Source organism: Taeniopygia guttata, chromosome 2 (genome assembly GCF_048771995.1).
Source record: "Taeniopygia guttata chromosome 2, bTaeGut7.mat, whole genome shotgun sequence".
Taxonomy (NCBI): Eukaryota; Metazoa; Chordata; class Aves; order Passeriformes; family Estrildidae; genus Taeniopygia; species Taeniopygia guttata.
In genome coordinates this window covers 13,764,720-13,785,910 of record NC_133026.1, presented here as the reverse complement: position 1 = coordinate 13,785,910, position 21,191 = coordinate 13,764,720, and the positions used below count along the sequence as shown (strand labels likewise).

The 21,191-nt window shown below is 38.3% G+C and overlaps 1 protein-coding gene across 20 annotated transcripts in view; it reads right to left on the bottom strand.

Annotated features, from left to right (window-relative positions):
- Positions 1-21,191, bottom strand: part of PARD3 (par-3 family cell polarity regulator) — a 442,797-nt gene that overhangs the window by 293,859 nt on the left and 127,747 nt on the right. For 19 of the 20 annotated variants that reach the window (XM_030264342.4, XM_030264359.4, XM_072925341.1 and 16 more), the window contains one exon: positions 1,684-1,864. In XM_030264342.4, coding sequence (XP_030120202.3) covers positions 1,684-1,864 — 181 coding nt within the window. Of the gene's footprint in view, positions 1-1,683; positions 1,865-15,062; positions 16,634-21,191 lie in introns of those variants that run through there. The other variant, XM_072925344.1, reaches the window with a different exon arrangement.

The following is a 21,191-nucleotide window of genomic DNA, read 5'->3' as shown; positions in this document are numbered from 1 at the left end:
ATTTAAATGAAATTCCTGAAATAGGTATGTATAGAATAATATTACTGCACTGGGATTCCAAGCCTGTGGTTTGGAACACTTAAAACCAAAACATATCTGTCAACACTTAAAGAAAGGAATTAGATAGGAGAACATTTCTGATTTCTGATAACATATTTATTACTAATTGTTTCACACACTTTATTTGTGCATGCTTCTACAAAAAGTGTCGAAGAGCTATAATCCTTACCAACAGTTTTAGAAGTCTTCTGTATTTCTAAAGAGCTTTGTATTGAAGGGCCTCAAATTCCTTTTGGGTCATCTTAGCAGCCAGTGAACTAGCCAAGTGCTCCATGTATTTTCCAGAATGACACCAAAGATAAGTGAGCTGTCCAATATATCACTGAGTTTTATCTCTACTACATGATTTTGATGCACTAAAATTCACGTATTGTATAATATACCAGATAATCACACTAAGGAGAAAATATGTATGCACTTGCCTGCTCTAACCCCTGTTATGTTGAGAACCAAGGAGGACAGTTTTTTGGCTTATGCATGGAAATGAGATGTGCATTTAGCAGTGACACACTCTAGTGACAGCAAAATGGAAGGGTCCTGATATTCCAGGATACTTCTTTATTCTGCCATTAATCCTTCCCTAATTTAATTCTGTATTGCAATGAAGCACAGTTATAGCTTAAAAAGACACAAATTCAGCTCTAAGTAAGCTAATTGTTAAATGCTATTCCCTTAATTGTACAGAAATCATTCTGGTACAAAACCCCTCAAACTTAGCAGAGTGGTAACTTTTCCATTTGCATTCTACCTGATTGCTTAAACACGGATTTTATCCATTAATAAAACACCTATACAAAATCAATCTCTTGGAAATTACACATGGTTGTTTTAAACAATGTATCTGTAAAATATCAAAGGACTGATAATACTAACTTCTACTAAGAATTTTCTGGAGTGGAGTGCCTATTTCAAAAGTTCAGAATTATAGACACTACATATAAAAGGACACAATGCCTTATCCACATTGTTTTCTTTGCATGGTACTTTTAACAACAATGAAAATTATACAATAAATTTCATTCCATAATTTTTCTTTTTAGTAAGTTCAAATAGTCCAAAACCTGCCTGAGCAAGAAATGTAGAAAGCAATTCCTGCTATGTGGTTTTCCAACAAGTGTTCATCATATTGAAATAAAATAAAGGGATGTTTCTGGATGTAGTTTCTTCATTTTAAAGTGTATTTTTGCAACACAGTAAATGCATATTTTAGTGGGTGTTTTTATGGAAAGGTGACAGCATAACCTAGCAACATTGACAGGTTAAGTAAAAAGTGCTTCTATCTTTAGTTTCTTTTTTACCATTTTGTTCATTAAATGAACAAAACTGAAAATTACACCATGCAGCAACTACATTTGGAGATACTGCTGTGATCTTCAGTGTGAGGACAATTTTAAACTGGCAACATAGAAGGAGCTTATGGCTCCTAAAAGCAATTTATAAATAATTTATTAAAACAGAACAGGTTTGTTTACTTGCATGCAAGAAGCATTTACGCAGTTTCTCAGTTCTGATCAGCTTTCAATAGGAACAGATAATGAATCATTTTTCCCAGCAGCATCGATGCTCTTGGCATCTTTGTAAATTTAGACAAAACACATTGAGATACCGAGAACATTTACTCACTTGCACGAAGGACTGATGGTGTGACCTCAATTTCACTCATCGCTTGGTAAGGCTGAAAGGCCGATGCCGCGTTGGAGCCAAGCTCACTGCCAAAAATCTCCGGGCTCTGCGTGCCTGTCGAGCTGGCACTGGTGCCATCACCCCCATGGTGTGGATCTTGCTCATCAAACACAGCCACGAGCTGCAAATGACAATTTAATCTACTGTTAAAAAAAGATCTCAACACCACCAAAGTGCCATTGCAGATGAGCATTTCAACATTTCTTCCCACCAAAGAGCAAGAAGTGTCTATCAGCAGAGACTCCGATACTCCGATCAATGGATCACAGCATCATCAGCCAAAGGAAAGGCAGCCATTTAATGGGATCCTGCAAAGGGTCAACAGCTCTGATGGGACACGAAACTCATCACAGTGAGCCAGAGAAAGAACGGCACCAAGTCAGGAAAGTAAGGGCTGCACCTTCCCAAGGAAACCACTTCATCCTACCCAGAAATGCAGAAAACTGAGTGTGGATTGATGCCTGTGCACTGGAATTCAATATCTGTGTTTAGATACTTCTATATGCATCATTACTACAGAACCAAATCATGAGCAAAACCACAGTTTTATAGAAGAAAAATATTCAAGAAGTCATGTTTATATACACTGAAAGCTACAGAAAAAATGCAAAATCAAGGGAGTGTTATAATCACAAGCAGTCATCATCTATTAATCTGCCATCTATTATTATGACTTAAGCTGCAGACTTCTCTTCCAAAATTTTTTTAGTCAGATTTATGGAAATACTCTGTATCTGTTAGCCATCAACTAACAAATTTGAAATCTCAAGTCCCATTTAGAACTTTGCCAAGTCATTAATTAAATAAATATTTACTAACTCTGTGTTCACCACTGTAAGAAAAATAGGAAAACATCACAGTGGTTTTTGATACACCTGAGATATTTTTTCCACTGTAAATGATTTTATGCACTTATTTGAAAGAAATAATTTATCCCAATTTATCTTTCATAACATACTGAAAGAGATAATGCCAGGTCTTATACACATTTCATTTTAGAACTTAATTTTCAAGACAGAGAAAAAAGTGTTATGGATAGCAGCACTCTGCAGCCTGCAAATTAATCTATAATATAATATTTTAAAGACATTTCCAAGAAAGCATTACATTTTTCTGTCCAAATTGGTAGGGTAAATGGAGCAAATCAACTTAAACCTACGCTGGTCTCTGCAAATTGTTTATTCTGTTAGCAACACAGCTAAAACTTTACGTAACCAAAAGACATCTCTCTTTTTTTTTTTTCTAGTGATTTCAACATCATCTTAGCCAAAAGATTTTAATAATAGTCCCTTTACTCAAATTTAACTTACATAAGCATCAATAAAAAAAATTTAAAACTCAGCTCTAAGCCCAAGTGGAAACCATTTGGGAATTTAGCTTGTGAAAGTACTCTCAGGCATTTACTCTTTTTCACCAATCACTTTGAAATTACAAGGAATAGCAAATTAATGCCAATAATTCCATATCTAATGAAAATTTAGGTTCAGGCATGCAAAAAAACAGAAACAAGAAACTTGTAATGGATAAAGGATCCATGCTCTCTCCAGTGCTGGTTGAAAGGTAGGTAGCAGCAGGAAAACCAGACCGCAGCTGCAGACAGCTGGAACATGTTTTTACCATAAAAGTCATTATTTTATGCTTGAGAAATCTACACGCAAAAGAGACGTGACAACACCAAAATGTCAGTAGCTCAAGAGTATTGGAAATTTAATTTTCTAACACAATGTGAAATATCAATGCTTAAAAAAAATGCCCCTAAAACTTTACTCATAACTCTCTTACTGTTTTATAGCAAGCTAATTACAAATCTCCAGCAACTGAAAATAAATTAATCCACAAGTGAAGGTCTATAAGATATTCCAACAAAAGACAAACAAAGCATTTAAGAATCCTAGCATGAAACAGCAAATCTTTTTGTTCTTTGCATGTCATGTATCAAGATAAATCCCCCAATTACATTCTGTTCCTTTGAGGCTGATTGAAAAATATTATTCAATGCATGCAGCTGCAAGTATTTTATAGATATTATATATATGCAAAAAGGTATGTGCATATAAATCTCTATATATGTTATCTCCTACTCTAAGTTGCCTCCAGCTTTTTGCCTATTTCAGACAGTCTATAACCTATAACTTCAGAACATCTAAAAATGAATGTTTCTTATTTCAAGCTTAGCTTTTGATCTTACTGGGTTTTTTTCAGGTATTCACAGTTTTGACAGCATCAAACCTTCAAAAGGCTTCACTTCCATTAAAAGGCACGCCAAATTGTAACATTTTTTCAGCGTGAAGAAACATAAGCCATGTTAGTCTCATCCAAATCTAATTAGCATTAGGAACACAGGTTAGGAAGTTCATTGTGAAACAGCACTAAAATGTAGCCATCTGGACCACAGTAGCTCAGTCCTTATAATAAACTAGAAAGTCTTTGGGACTGGAAGACTTAATGCAAATAAACACTCTTGAATCTTGATTTCCAGACCCTGGTATGCCATTCTGCAAGATTATGAGCTTGTGGGAAACAAGGACAGCCAAAACATCTTGCGTTGTATTATAATACCAAGCATTTATCTCTGATTCCTTCAGAGACCCTTTATTTTACATGATCCTTCAAACACCCTTTATCTTAATCAAAAGAGATTATTGAAGGAGAGGAATTGTACTGCTGGAGGCCCAGATATCACATCTTGACTCCCGTCCTTGCAAGAAAAAGAAACAAAACAAAAAACTTCCATAGACACCTTACACAACGTGGAAGGAACCACAGGATCAGGTGACCGGAGCTATGAAGAATCCTTTGCTGCGGGAATCCATGAACACTGCTGTGTGCAAGGAAAAGGCCTCTTGATGAGTCATCTTTAAAGGCCACAGAGATGTTTTTAATTTGGCAAAGAATGGAGCACACATTGCTAGACCAGCTTTTATCAGCCTTAAAGTCAACAGTAAGCCTATGGTAGTTTGCTGGGCTTTAGATGTCAGATTTACAACAAGAGTAGAAATTGAACATGACTATCTTTTCTGGAAACATCATGTTTACTGTCAGGAGACTGCTTCCATGTGGATCTTTTTCTTCTTTAATAAGAAATAAATGACTGAAGTTACCCTAATCTTTCGAGAATCACTGTTATTTCCAATGCCTGAGATAAGCTGTGCCTCCTGTTATCTGTCCATCAGTTTTAGATCTCATCACCTGCAGTGACCTGAGAAGCTCATCATAACATCCACTCTTATGCAGGAATGAACAGCAGAAGGACTGAACGAGCCATAGTAATGAATTAATAAAGAAAATAGCTTAGCTGTTCAATATTAGACCACTATCAGCTCTTTCAAGGAACTTGCACCAGAATTCAATCAGTACTGCTGCCATTTAGCTTAATTTTACTTTTCTTTGTGAAGACAAACCCACACCAAAGACCAAATATCATATCAACAACAGCTAATAAATAATTATCATATATTTTATCCACCCCATGTTCCATGGGACCTCAACTTGAATGGTTTAATAGGTTACAGTAGTTTTATTCATGTGAGGCAATAGGACTCTCTGCATTTCTCAATCACTGAACTAAAAATCTGCAAATAGGAACTAAAAATCTGCAAGTAGGAAATAAAATCAAGTAAAAACAAACCACCTTGTCATCCCAACACAAATTTAATGAATGAAAGGCTTAATTTAGATTGGTGTGCTTACATTTCTTATAATATGGCAAAAGCAACAGAAAGGTGAGAGGTTTTATTATCATCATTTATCATGGTAAGATAGCACAGGAATTGTCATCAGTTTGAACAATGTAAGATTTTGGTCCCCAGTGTATATCTATACAACTTTTTCAAGAAAAAATAAGTTTCAAATATTCATTAACACATTCAGATATAAAAACAGCAGCTTTGTTTGGATCATAATTTATAGACTGTTAATCCCATTGCAGCAATAGAATTACAGTAAATCTTCAAATGGTCAACTGCATAAACTAAAATACTTTTTAAACTCCACAGTAAGAAACACAAGCAATTTTGTTTAAAAGATCAACAAAAATACAATTATTTTAAAAAGCAATAGCATTCGGTGTTTGACCAACAGGTTTTCTCTTTTTAGAAATACAAAACATACAGTAAAACTCAACAATTACCCCAGCTGTAAAAAGCACACTTGTTATCGTTAGTATATTTCAAGAGGTGTAAGGGATTTATTGCCATCCTTATCCTCTGAAGACAAAAGAAATATAGGAGTACTGTAGTAGTACTACTTCAAAAACCAGCAACTTGATGCTCCTCTCTTTTGACTGATAAAAGAATCTTTCCACAGCAGACAGACAATGGAGAGTAACCTAATTTATTTTTGCTAAATATGTTAGCTTCATCAAGCAAATGCCTTATAGAGAAATTATTTCACAGCTTGAGATATCAAAACAAAGTTTTACTGAGGCACCTTTGGATCTGGGGCAGGAGGAAAGCATTCCAGCCTATTACTGTATTCAGCCCTCTAGAACACCAGGGTGTACTGAATTAATTACAATCCAACATCTTGTTCCTTCTAAAAGAGAGGATGAGCTTTTCCACTGTTCTGTCTGGGACTCAACACGTGATGCTAACCAGGTTATATTTACTTAAATAAATAAAAGGCAAGAAGATTGATTTATTTTCATATTGACACAGCAGCAGTCTGCATTCCAACATTAATTATTACAATTTTCGTCTATTCTAAAGTAATTAAAAATTAGTAAACACATATGCAGTCCTAATTAATAGACTAGATTAAGCACTTGAATGTTAATTAACTGGATTAAAAAACTATTTCCACCAGCAATGGCTGTTTACATTTTCATTAAATATTACTATCATATAAACCAATTCATCACTATCAAATGGTCTGATCAGGTCGTCTCTCTTCAGCACCAAACCACAAAACAAGAAATCCTCCACTCCAAAGAAATTCGTAAAGCTAGAAACTTCTGCTGTATTTTTCCACCACTGTGACAAGACTGTCAAAAAAAAAAAAACCTTGAATTTTGCACATTCCTAGGTACCTGTCCAAAATTTGCTAATTCTTTAGTTATATTTAGTGATGAATCTGATACTGGCTCATGTGTAGGCACCAGCAATGATTTCAGATTTATTTTAGTATCAGTGAGGTTACAGCTCCATTCTCCTGCTACAAAGATAGCAACTGATCCTCTGGTTTTCATACCCTCTGGGTCTCACTGAGGCTCCACACTTCTTATCCACACTTTTTAACACTGAGTGAAACTGAAATCATTCACCTTTCTAAATTATTAGGAGCCATTAAAAATATTTGGTTTCTTCTCACCAGGACACTTTGGAGATACGTCCCTACAAGAACATTCCTAATTTTTCTGGCTGTTCAGTGGCCAGTTGTTCAGTAGTTATTCTGCTGAGCAACTCAAAGTGTCTGGATTCCCCTGGCTGAACCCTGTACTTCTCCTTCTGGTCTATACAACTTCCAGATGTGGTATTCCCTTTCACAGCTGCTATGGTCTTCTGGCATTTATGTTCCACAGCTTCTCTTGAAGGATGGTTATCCATGGACAAAACTGCCTTTCTCACAATATGCCATCTTCTGGCTCTAGGAGAACAAAGAGCATAGACCTTGTGAGACAGCTCCAAGTGATGGAGCAGCTCAACCACACACCTCTGGAGAGACACCAATGTTGTCAAGGATTCCAGTTCTCCATGCTGAATAACTGAATCTTTTCCCAGGGGACTTATGGTCCTTGAAAATAGATTCTGATGGTTCAAATAAGACTCTAAAATCTAAATTAGCCTTGTGAAAATAACTTCCCCTACAGTAGCTACTTGAAGCATTTCCTTTAACCTCAGAAGACAGAGGGTCAAGCCCAGCCCTGTCCTGCAGTACCACTGTGTGGGTCTCTGTCTGCACTCACTGTGACAGCCATGGGCTGCTGAGAAGGGAGATTCAACCCCTCTCACAGCATGGCCACAGACATTTGCAGCAAGTGCCTGGGAAGAGGACATGGACAAAGCTGGCAAAAAATTTAAACATGCACATCACTGGTATCCTTTCCTCAGCAAAAAGCATTTCCAGTTTCCAGCAAGACTGTACAGTGAACTAGCAAGGCACCAGCAGAACTGACCATACACATCCTGTGCAACTGAGGGAGATTGCAAGAGCATACAAGCACAGTTCTCTAGCAACTCCTGAGGGCTGGCAAAAACCACTTATACCCAAAGCAGTCTATGGATTCCTCAGTCTATGTTAAAATGCAGAGTATTTGTTACAATAAGCAGTAGTTGTTTAATAACGCCCAGCAGTAAATCAAATTTCAGCTAATGGCACCTGAGACTCCATAACATCCCAAAACACAAGTTGCTTGTGAATGAACAGATGAGTGTAAGGAAAAAAAAAACCATAAATTCAGGAAAATCTCTAGCAAGGGAGTAGCCAATTATTATTTAGAAATGAAAGAAACTAAATACAAAATCAATTCGTAGGTTTTCTGATGACTGAACTGACTTTAATAGCCCCATGGCAGACTCAAATTCTTATTATTCCTTGAGCTTCACTTTTCTACATGGCTCATTGAAAACCCATTTAAATATAACTACTGTTTCAATGAGCTAGTAAGAGAAAATACAGAATAGATACTTCCACAATAATACCCTACTGCCCACAGATATTAAAAAAAAAAAAAAAATCAATTAGCAAAATAGTAGCATCTTAGAGTCATTCTGTGCTGGATGTGATGTGCAACCTGAGTGTCCCTTCTACAGACTTAGACATCACCCAGCCTTTTAAAAGAAGAAAAAGGGCTAGCACCATTTCAATTTAGGATAAGCTGTAGCACAAACAACAAACCTCTATAATTTTAAGAAAATCATTACCTGTCCTAATTAATCACTTCAGTCATGAAACCAGAACTAGCTTTTCATAAAACTTTTCAAAGTAAAGTAGCTGGAAGGCAGCCAAACAAAGAACTTTTCAGAATAATTTTACTGCATTGTAGGTTTTGGAAAAATAAGGACATTTAAAGGGTCACATTCCACCATCATATTAATACTTTGTATTCGATTTTCAGTGAATTATACAGAGGTGTAAGCTTGTACAGAATCATAGAATAACCTGAACTGGAAGAGACCTCTGGAGATCAACTAATCCAAGCCCATGTTCAAATCAAGGTCAGTGAGAGGAGGCTGCTCAGAGCCACATCCAGTTGCATTTTTTAATAACCTGAATTATGGACAGTACACAACTTCTCTAGGCTCTCTCCCAGCATTTGGCCCTCTTGGCCCTTTTCCCTGTATGGAGTTGAAACTTCCCTTGTTACAATGTGCCTCTTGTCCCTCACATTATTCCTGTGCACCTCAGAGAAAAGCCCAGTTCCATCTCCACCATCCCTGACTGAGAGCAGTTACATCAAGTCTGTTGTGCCTTAGGGGGCCACCCAGTCACAGAGCACCCCTAAAGGTCCCTTTGCCTTGTGACAGCTTCCAGCCCGCTAACTCACCCTGATGGCCTCTGGCTGGGCCATCCCTGCAATGTTTTCCTTGTATTCAGAAGCCCAAAATACTCCAGAAGCAGAGAGAAATAATCATAAAATGACAGAATTATCTGGGTTAAAAGGGACCTTAGAGATCATCCAGTTCCAACCCCCCCTGACACGGGCAGGGGCACCCTGGGGCATTCACAACTTTCTGGGCAACCTGCTCCAGTGCCTGATCACCCTCAAAGATTTTTTTCCTAACATGTAATCTAAATCTACTTTCAGTTGGAATCCATTCCCCCTTGCCCTGTAACTGCATGTCCTTGTAAAAAATCCTTCTCCCTCTTTCTTGTGGGTTCCCTTCAGGTACTGGAAGGCTGCAATTAGGTCATCCTGAAGCCTTCTCTTCTCCAGGCTGAACAATCCCAATTCTCTCAGCCTTGGATCACAGGAGACGTGCTGCATCATCCTGGTGGTGTCACTCCAACAGGTCAATCCCTTCCTGTGCTGGGACCCCAGAGCTGATGCAGCACTGCAGAGGGGTCTCATCAGAGCAGAGGGGCAGAATCCCCTCCTGTGCTGTGCTGCCCACAGGGCTTTGGATGCAGCCCAGGATACAGTTGGCTTTCTGGGCTGTGAGTGCACATTCCCAGCTCAGGCCCAGACTAATCACTTCCCTAAACCTGCTGGCTACAGATTTGCTCATATAGCCCAGGGTCAAGCTGGTCATCTTTACCACAAGGGCACTGCTGACCCACATTCTTCAGGTTCTCCACCAGGTGTGTCCCTACAGGAAGCAGCCTCCCAGCCCATACTGCTGAGAGGGGTTATTCCAGCCCACATACAGGACTCCGCATTTACCAATACTGAACATAGTCCACCCCTTCAAAAACCCATGAGATAAAATAACCAGTGCTGGAAAATGCATCATAGGTCTCAGTGAAAGTCGTTCCCAAATCTGCTGACTAAGTAAGCACCCCTTGCTTTCAAAGCTCAACATAACACACAAAGTTAAATCACATCTGCAAGATCAAAACTCATCTACTGATTTGAAAGACACTTTAATTTTACAGGTAGTTTTAAAATCTTCTGCTTTCATGATTCTTTAAATCCAAGAAATTATTCTGAAGTAAATATACAGGCTTTTTATTAAAATATTGCTTTAGATTATTCATTTCCCATGGCACTTTGATCTGAGAAATTCTAGAATCAATATTAAATTGCAATCTAATCCTCTCCCAGTAGGACTTAAATGCACTTTTAGGTACTATCCTGTAAGTTCTCATGCCATTAAAAATATTTCAAATATATTTAAAATGTTAAAATATTTAAAATACTAATTTCATATTATGCATATTTAAAAGATTTTTTTTATCTTCTCTCCCTTCCTGCTGAGCAACAGTCTAAAAGCAAGCATGATTTTGGCACCCTGGAAAAGTCATTTGTGTATATTCTGTCTGAATTGCTCTTGACCTGACCTCCGTGGTGTAAATCAGGCTGAGGCTTAGCCAAAGAAACAAGACAATAACTGAACAGAGTTAGTAGTTATATTACAAGGACTATTAGCAGTAGCTGACTCTGAGCTGCCTGCTTGGTTGGCTGGATTTAGCTCCCCATGACTTCACGACTGTTCCAGACACCACTTCTACATACAATGCACTGTGTGAGAGCTGAACTGCCAGCCCACACACACACACTGACAGACAGACACAAGGACAGGCAGAACACACACAGATTATCCTACAAAACCCTTCTGATGTGCTTACCTAGCTAAACCTACAGCAAGTCCAACACCAGGGCTGAAAAGGTGGGTAGTGCCATCGCTGCACCCTAATTCAGCCGAGGATAGAGTCAGCCCTGGGAGCCCAAACATGAGAAATGCTGCAGACACATCTCACTGCAGAACTGGTCTGGTTAAGATTATAGGGTAAAGACACTTCCCAGCTTCCAACTGAAAACAGAACTGTGGTTAAAAGTGCAAGAAGAAAGAAGATAATCCCAAGTTCTTCTAAATAATTTTGTTTTTCTTTCATGCTTCTAGCAAAAATTAAGATACTACGCTTAGAGAAAAGTTTGCTTCCCACAATTTTTACAAGCCCTCCATATGATAGGTACAAAAATGCTTAAATCCATGCTTGTTTGGGCTATGAGAACAGCTGGAGAAAATATCTCTGTCCTAAACAGGACAGTTTTTCAATCACAAGTTTTTTATCAAGGTATTTTTAAAATAGGTTGTTTCTTCACAAACTCTTCCTTTGAAAGCATATATAATACTTTTCTGTATATGCTGCCCTATTATTTTCTTAAATCCTCAATTTATACAGAAAAGATTTCTTCCAAAATCCTTTTGTACCAACAGTCTTCTTGTTCACAGCTAAGGACATACTCTGCAAAATTATCACAATATGTGATTTACCACGGTATCTCCTCAGCTCATTTTGAAAAGAAACCGAAAAAGATTACATCCATCCTGGCTTTAAAGTGGTGCATGAAGAAAACATGGTTTCAGAAGAGAGAGTGCTGTGCTTGGGAAGTAGTTGGGGCACATCTGAGCATGTGAATAAGCCAATTTCATCTCCTCCATGTTTGACTCCTCAGCACAAATGAGTACATGCGAACCACACTGAGGACAATGACGTTAGTGTTACTTTCAAAACAATTTTACACTTTTAGAGCACGCTATGAAAGTCAGCCTTTTTACAGAACAAGGCTCTAAAGGATACCCTGACTGTATTTCATGCATCTGAGCTTGTGGTATGGGATGACTCTGCAGGGCTGCAGATTTCCAAGTCAAAAGCTCAGACCATACAGGAGTTCAGTATTTTATTTCTGCCACAGAGGTCAGCAGTTAAGCAGTGATGCTATGCAGTAAGTAATCCAGACACTGGGTTATTAGAGGGGCTGGTGTCACATAGCAAGATATATTGCTGAAATAAAAATGTATTAAATCTTAACAGTTGTCTCATCTGTCATTGAGAGCTGCAGCCATTGAGTAGTAAGAAAGAAACGGTTTCAAAAACCTCCAAAAAAAGACCAAGCTTTCCATTCCTCTGCTACAGGATCAAAACAGCAGCGTTAAATTCTAAGATTTTAATTTCAGCTGAGGTACAAAAAGGTAACTAGTTAGTTAAAGCATAGGACAATCTTTGCAAGCTTATTAAACTTCAAGAAAATAGATTTTGCAAAATACAGCTCTTCATTTTATATAGTGTGTGCTGTTCAGTGTAATTTGCATGCAAAAGCCAGGAGAATGTGATTAAAAATACCCATCTAGAGACACAGATGAAAAACTTCAAACATTTTCTGATTCCCTTCTGTTCCACTCATTATTTCAATACCTCACTACAACAAAGGAATAGATAACACTTGTCCTTGACACTAGCCTAAATTATCTTCAGTGTGCAATACAATACCGATTAAATTAGGCTTATTTTAAATAAACGTCAAGGTCTGTTCAAAAGGTAAAACCGTGTGCCTTTTGCCTTTTGTATAACACATCCCCTCCCCACCCCCCAAACTTTTCAGAGGTCTGAAAAACAATGTGATATGGTGCTTTTTTATCTAACTTCATTATCTAGATTTAAAAAAAAAACAGAGAGAATCATTTAACTCTGACATTTAAGACAACAATAACGGTATTCTTCATTTTGTGTATAATGACAAAAATAACCAGCACATTAGACAATAATTCTTGCCTCCCTTCTTTAAATAAGGTTCTAAAATATCCTAAATGCAAACAACTGCTTGTTCCCTCATGACTAAAAGTTTTTATTATTTTAACATGTAACAATAGTGAAAACACTGCAACTTAACTTACAGTAGGGCTATCCTTATAAAATTAAGTATAAAAGGTAGCTGTCCAACAGCACTGGGCTGATTGTAAATGACACATGCCAGGAAATCCATGGAGGTTGTCCCATCCTGTGGCAATCCCCAGACACTGGATCTTGACTCACCACAGTTATTATGTGAACCTATGCCAAATAGAGAGCTCTGCTCTTAACCAAAACACACTCCTTAGATAACATTTGGTAGTCCAGAAAAGGAGAGAATCTTCCTAAACACCTTTAGGTTTTCTACTGCTAAGAAGATTACAGTGATCTCTGTATGGATTTCAAAAAGCCTGGTTCATCCATATCCAGGTGGATTTCCATTTACCACACACTAGCTTATTTCCCCAAAATGCCACGTTTAGTGACTTAGCAGCACAGCCCCAGGGACACTCACTAAAACCTGGGCTTCCAGTGCCAAAACCATTTTCAAAATTATCTCAAGCCACTTTTTCAACCATATTTTGGCAGATAAGATTGTGGAAGGGCATGCCATGTATTTTCTCCCCATAAAAATGCTAGAAATCAGATGGCCAGGCATTTCTGAAACTCTGCTTTTAAAAGCCACCTGGTAACCTTCCAAATCTCTCCTCTTAAGTCCTTATGAACACAAACAGGGAAAAAAAAACCCACAGGAAGAAATAAGAGTAAGAAGGGAGAACCTCAGAAGGAAACTAGCAGGTTAATGTCATCACATCAATTTTGAAAACATTTCCTGGTAGTCAAGTGCTCTTCTCTCTTTGAAATGCAGGAATGACCAGTAAAGGACATCTCTGATATTACTCTAACAATAATTTTGCATTAGTCTGTGATTCTTGACTACTTGTTGCAGAAGCCTCCACCTTGCACTGCTCCTTCTTTACATAGGGATGTAGTGTGTTATAACCAAAGAAACAAGAACATAAATAGAGACTTTTGACAGAATTATACTCCTAAATCATTTTGTGTGAAAGCTTGAAAGACTGTAGACTTATTTTCAGGACTAATTTTGAAAATTAATTCCCTAAATCACTGTGTAACTGGGAATAATGTAACTACATCGCCTGGATGAATACAAAAAACTTGTAAAAAACAAAATAAATATCCAAAAGAGAAATTACAGTTGTATGCACAATCATTTCAAGCTACCAAACTTGGGACCAGACTATCATTCTTACATTTTACCTTGACTCACCCCATACTCATAAAATGCATTTTTCAACACATAATAAAAGTGTAGTGCAGCCTAGGGAAGGAGACACAAGCACTGCCAAAACCCATCAGCTTCAACTTGTGGACAAGGACTGCTCTGAAAATCTCAAAACAGATCACTTCCATTCTGTAGGTCCCCTAATGTTTCCCCATCTCCTCAGGGCTCATCTAGCCTATATTTCTCCTCTTTTCTCTCCTGGAAAAATTAAGGTTATAAAAGTAGCTGACACCTCATACCAGGCCAGCAGGCCTGTCCCTGGCTGAAGAATCTATAGTTCATAGTGACTTCAAATATTGTTGTAAGGTTATTAAAATAATTCACGATTTTATCTGTGCCAAATGGATCATTACACTGTCAACACTCATCTTTATTATGCAAAAATATGCAGAATTTAACATCTTTTGTCAAGCTGGCAAAACAGTATATTCAGTAGTAACTCTGTTTTTCATTAAATTTTGCACAAGGTTAAAGAGTGTGGAATCTGATTGCCAAAGTCTCCATTCAAAAACATCACACAAAGCAAGCTGATTGACTCATAGCAAAAGATTATTTATTTATTACCTACAGACAAATAACTTTTTCAGATTAATTTATAGTGTCCTCTAATTTTTACAATTATAAGTTAAAGGTTGCCATTTTTTTTTTGCGGGGGAGGCAAGATCTTTCTTCTTTTCTCCTTTTCTCTCTTTCATTTTCCTTTTTCTTCTGCATGCACCTAACAATCCTGCTTGATAGAAACTGTCCATAAGCTCCAAGACTACCTCCAATCCTGCCTCCTACCTTCCACTGCTCTCTAAATGTCCTTGAGCAGAAACAGAAGTGAATTCAATCTGCTTACCTCTTGCAAAAGAATAATTTCTTGGGAAGCTCCAGCCATCTTGAAATAGCTTTTCTGAATGTCTCATTAAACCTTCATTTAATTCTTTTTCTCTTTGTATTTCTCCTGCCACCTTTAATCTTTGCAATTGTATGAATTTTTAGTAAGTCTTTTTGGGGTGCAGTTTGTACTTTGGTGCCACACAAAGCAGATACATTGCATAAGGGTAACACAGGTAGCTGGGTAAATTATGCTGTCAAAAGTGATTAACATTTAAAAGGACTAAACAGAGGAAGCAGATAATACCTCCCAGATCTGCTTTTAATTAAAACATCTTAGCAATTATTATTAAAAGGCAAAGACTGAAAATGAGAGACAGCATAGTTTCTAAAGAGAATGGTTTTTATACTTTTCATTAGGGGTCACCTTTTCTCATGTTTACATTACCCACCTCACTGGAGACCACTTATTAAGAGAACTTTGCCCACACTAAAACAAGAAATACACATTTAATCAGAAACATTTATGCATTCATTACTGTTGGAAATGTCCTTGCTTTAGGATAATGTTGCCCCTCACTGAAAACAAACCGTATTTAAGTCTCTGTGCCTAATTGTTGTATCCCAGATGATTCCTCTACTTCCAAAATAATTACCAAGCATTATATCACCTATGCTAAAACAGTAAAAGGGTATCACCAATGAACCCCATAGTAGGTGAAATGAATAGCACATACCAGGAAAGTCTAACACGTGTAGCCTCTGCACATAAATCAAATTGCATTATGCATTCTGACAGCTCCATCTAGCCACAGCTACACAAAAGTAACCTTATCCCAGGCACAATGAATTAATTTACATTCAGCACACACCAGCAATTGCACAAACTCTTGTGGTCAAAAGTGTTCTTTCCAAAACAACTGTATTGTTTAGCAATTAGATTAACACTTTCATGATCTTATCTGTGCTTCAGGTTACCTGGGTTTCACAGAAAAACAGAACCAGAAAAGTCATGTTTTTAAAGGCCCCAAAACTAGAGCATCTGGATAATGTCAGGAACAGATGCTGAGATCAGGACTTGGCAGGAATTCCTGAGATGGGAACCTCAAACGTCTTGGGGAGAACGCAGAGCAAAATGGGAAATAATGCAAAAACGCAGAGTGTGAGACAGGCAGCGTGCAGACCATGCACATCTGATGGAGCAGATGAGCAAGAAAAATAGCAGAATGGTCAGCTGCCAGAAGTTTGGGGAAGAGGAGGGAAGCCTCCTTGCTGTGAAGCTCCAACACTACCAATGTACAAACCAGCAGCTCATGGAGCAGCCTCCGGAAAAGGAGCTCACTACTGTAGGTATCCTGCTGTTTGTGCCCATGTGTGTACATGTAAGTTCAACATATTTAAATAATTTGATGAAAGGAACTGTTATTTCCTTATATTTTATCATTTTCTATAATGCCAACCACTCTTGACCTGACAGGTGTGAAGATCAGGCAAGGCCCTTAAAAGTGATCTAACTTTCGGACACAAAAAATGGCTGTAACATCTTCCTCAGAAACCACCATGGGGTACTGAAATACACTTTGGTCACATCTAATTTTAAACATACATATTTGAAAGCACTGGCTTGAGACTGTAAAATGAACAGAGACAATGCATCTCCTTATAATATCCATAATTATTATCATTATCAAATTCCTTATGAAAAGTGGCAAATGGCTGGAAAATTTTTTTTTTTTTTTTGGATTTTGAGTTGTAGCCAATACAATTTACAGATCACTGATAAAGCATTTTGTCCTTAAGCTGATCTAAATTAAAATTTTAAATTATGTTAGTTTACCAAGAGTACTTGAGCTGTGCTAAGTCCCTTAAAACTCCAAATGATAAATCCTCAAGTTTCAAATGTGTAATATTTCCATGTTACATTTAATTCCAAAATAACTAATGCAGAAGAAAAGGAGATTAGTCCTCAGAGGTGGACTAGTGCAGCTGCCTAAAAAAGCAAATAAATGTAAATCTGTCAGACCACTGTGCTGGTACCAGGACATGCAGAGGCATTAGCCCCAGCTACCATGTAAGAAGCTAAATCCAAGCTGAAATTTTAAATTCCCTTAGAAATCACACAGAAAGAAAATGCAATTCCCACTACATGCCAATTCCCAGAAATGCTCCCTCAGCCTGGCAGTGAGCAAAGAAAAAAAAGGCAAAGAGCAGAGGGGCTGCACATCCCCCAGCCCAGTCTACCCACATGCACTGCCAACTACAATTGTATTTCGAAATTAACCTCAACAACAACAAAAATCTTAGGATGTTATTATTTCATTGAGCTCCAAAGATGGACTCACTTCTTATGCCCACTGAGTATCTACTTTGGACGTTCTGGTACAGATATATCTGAGATGGGAAAGACAAACACCACCTGGACTGTCTCCACCATCCTTTCACATTCAGACATCATGGAGAGACAGGAGGAAAAGAGAAGGAAAAATAGCAAAAAACAAACTAGAAAGGAAAGAGAAGTTACACTATACTGGAACATGTCTTTTATATTTTCACACTGGCAGTTTAGCATTGTCCAGTACAGATATTTTACAATCTCAGATGCCTTGATACTTCTTAAAGGTGAGTGGAGAACAAACATATGTGCATTTATGTTAGGGGAGAATCATGTAAGCTTTTGTCAAAAACACAGCTGTATCATGACTCCCTGCACCAGCCAGTGGACAGGTATGCACTCTTTTCTCTGGAAGTATGTATCTTGGCAGCATTAAATGGTAACAAGGGCCTTCGGGGTGGGAGCAGGAGCAGCAGCACAGGCAGTGATGCCAAGGCAAAGGGAAGACTCCACTGCAGGAGTGGAGATTTCAGGATCAACTCAGAAGGAATGCACGGTGGATGCAGTGCTGGAATTAAAACACATGATTCACATATGCTACCAGCAGAGAATAGGTAACAGTGATGTATCTCAGAGCCAGCACATATAAAGCAGCCTCCCCCACCCCTTCATGGTGGGATTCAGCACTCATCCATTTACAGCAGAAATTCAGGAAGTAAATTGTGCTGAGGAGCAGACACGACTGTTGCTTCTTCTGAGGCCACTTAATGCTACCCCCAGCAGCACAACTGTGCCTAATCTCCCCTCACTCTTCCATCTCTGCCAGAAAGCTGCAGTCTTTACATATATTTCTGTTCATTCTTTATCTATTGCCTTGCATGAATAAAGTTTAGTTTATGAGTTTATTTTGGGTCTGTTACCAGCTATATTCCTTCAGTTCCAATTTAGCAAATTGTATCCTGAAGATGCCAGAAGGATCCAATCAAGGCTTTGGTGTGTGACGTATCCTTTGAGAAAACAATTGAGCTTCACGATTTTGGTTTTCCAACAATCCTTCCCTCAAGTAAACTTTAGCTCCACTAGGAGCTATTTATATGCTCATTTCACTCCACTCCCATCCCTAAAACTCACGAGTAAAGGAACTTTCTTAAGTATCTGAATAGCTACAGTTATCAACCAGCAAGTGAACCTACTCATAACTTGGAGAAGAAACTGTAGCAGTGGTGTGAATCACTGCAGAGCTGAATCACCAGGTGTTCAAGAGGACAAGTGTTTCTAAGAACTCATTTCAGTGTTTTGCATTGCTCTTTCAAGCAAGAATTCTGTGCATGTCGTTGTCTTCTGGATGCACATCCTGCATTCTGGGTTCACACAGTGCACCCTGACACTCTGTGCTTCCCAAAACCAGGACCATTGTACATGCCCAGCCCAGAAGGGCATGTATAGGATTTGTATAAAGAGGAGGTTTACTCCTCCTTTAGCTGACTGCACAGAAGTGGAAAACCACAGGGAAAGGCAGGTGAAGAAATGCAAAGCACGCTCAGCTTTCAAAAGCACAAAACAGCTTGGATCACTCACCAAGCCCCTCCAAAAAACCCAAAAAACTTTTCAGAGTTGGGAGTAAAAGCAATGAACAGTTCAATATAGGCTACTCTGAATATTGCATTGGAAGTACATTGGAATCTAATTTACACTTTGCTGATCCAATGTACTTTTCAATTCACCTTCCAGCAAACACTTCCTATGAGAAAGCCCTGAATTTGAACTGTTGGAACAGTTTCTAAATCCTGTAAAATAAAACTATACTGATTTAACAGCATGCCTGCCTTTTCTCCGTGTTCACTTTGATCCTAGAAATCTAGTAATACAGAAGAATTAAAAAAAAAAAAAACAAAACCAACAAAAACCCCTGTACCTACATACCTTTAAAAAAATCACTCAAATAAGGCACTCAACCTGTGATTAATTCTCATCAGAAACACACATTTGACCCAATTTTTTCACTTTATAACATCAAACTATGAATGGCGTTTGTTTTTTTAAGAGGTTCACTCAAAGTCCAGTATATCTTGCATGCAAGTCTGTCAGGTAGAAACAGTTCAAACTGAACTGACAGAGACCAGCTTCCTAAATTCCTCCTGCAAGGCTTCTCTGCAGAGCAGTCAGACAAGGAAACAGGACAGGTTTCAGTGTTGGCAAAAGGCATTTGGTGGTGAAACCTGAAGGGAAGCTTCTACTTCCTCCTTTCTCTAATCCCTAAATAACTCTTTGGAAAGCTTGGGACATCTGTCATTTTCTGACACCTTTGGTAGGAAAAATAATTTAAGACCAGTGACCAAATTTGGAATGAAAAATTTCAGATCAACACATCATCTTGCTGCTCTGCTCCCCAAAATGTGGGAAATGGTTGGTTAAAAATCCAGAACTGCAACTACTTCTGAAGCTGAGGACAAGGCAACTCTCCTGGAGAAGGGCCATGCAGCATGGAGCCAGTGGACAGCACAGAGCCTACCAGGTAACTTTTGGTTTGAGAAAATATGCATGCAAATATGCCACAGCTGTTGGCTTGGCAACCTTAGCCAGACAGGAGCCTCCTGACTGCCCAGGGAAGGGCAGGATGCTCACACAATTCCACTGTGCAGTGATTTGTGCACTGATGCCAGAAGCAAGTGCACCCTTCCAAGCCATTGTAAGGACAGCTGGCCAACATCAGCACCTGCAGAGGCACCACAGCTGGAGAAAGAGGAGGGCTACCTGTCACAACCACAGGCTACTGCTGGTTACAGAGATCCTTTGTATGCTCCTCCTCACACCTCTTTGTTAAGGTCTAATACATCAAATAAGAAAAGGGATACTATGCATAAATGTGACATTCTGCATGTAGTAATTTACCTGCAGCAGGCACCAACACTGGTGGTTACAAAATAAAAGATGCTTTAAAGATACAAGTTGTCACTATATTCAGGCTATACTGCTTCACCGAGGCACCTCAGCCACCAAAGCCAGCTAAACCCCCAGTACTGACTTTGCACATAGATTCTGGAAGATGTTTTCCTGATACCCCAAAGTCTGGGATTTTGCACAGCTGTTAACAGAACGTTTACCAGCAAGGAGCACCGAGTATTACATTGCTTGGCACCTAGTCAGCAGCACTTCCTACAACCTGGGCACCAAACAATCTCCTACACACTCAGCTCATTCTATTTAGATCCTGTCATGCAGCAGATTTAATTTTGCAAATTGACCTTAACATTAAACCATAAAAATATTTATTTCAGTAACATTTTTTTCCTGGAGAAGAATAGCATAATTTCAGACATCAACCTTAGATTCTTGTTTTGAGAAATCAGTTTCCTCATACCAGCAGGAATTCCATGTGCCTGATGCTGAATGGCTCTCTGGAGGGTGCAGCTATCTTCCAATAGCAGTATAGACATTAGGATACCAGTTTAACTTAAGCACAATTCCGATGCCTAAAATTAAGAAACATAAGTAGCCATCTGTGTTATTAAATTGCAAAGTTATATGAGAGTGGAGAGAAGAATATAATATTAAAAAAAAAAAAGAACATTGTATAATTCCACTTAAGAGTTGTACTTCCAATTATCAAACTATGAGATATTAAAAAATAAAAGAACTGCCACCAAATATATTTAATAACATTTATGGATAAAGCTACAGAATCTATGTTTGAAGAGGAACAACTATAGTAGCATTGCATGCTGTGCATCGTCTTAATCACATGGCTTAAATCAAGGAACAATTGACTAAAAGGCTACAAAAATGTAGTTTATGAGGCTGACATGGCTGTTAACACAG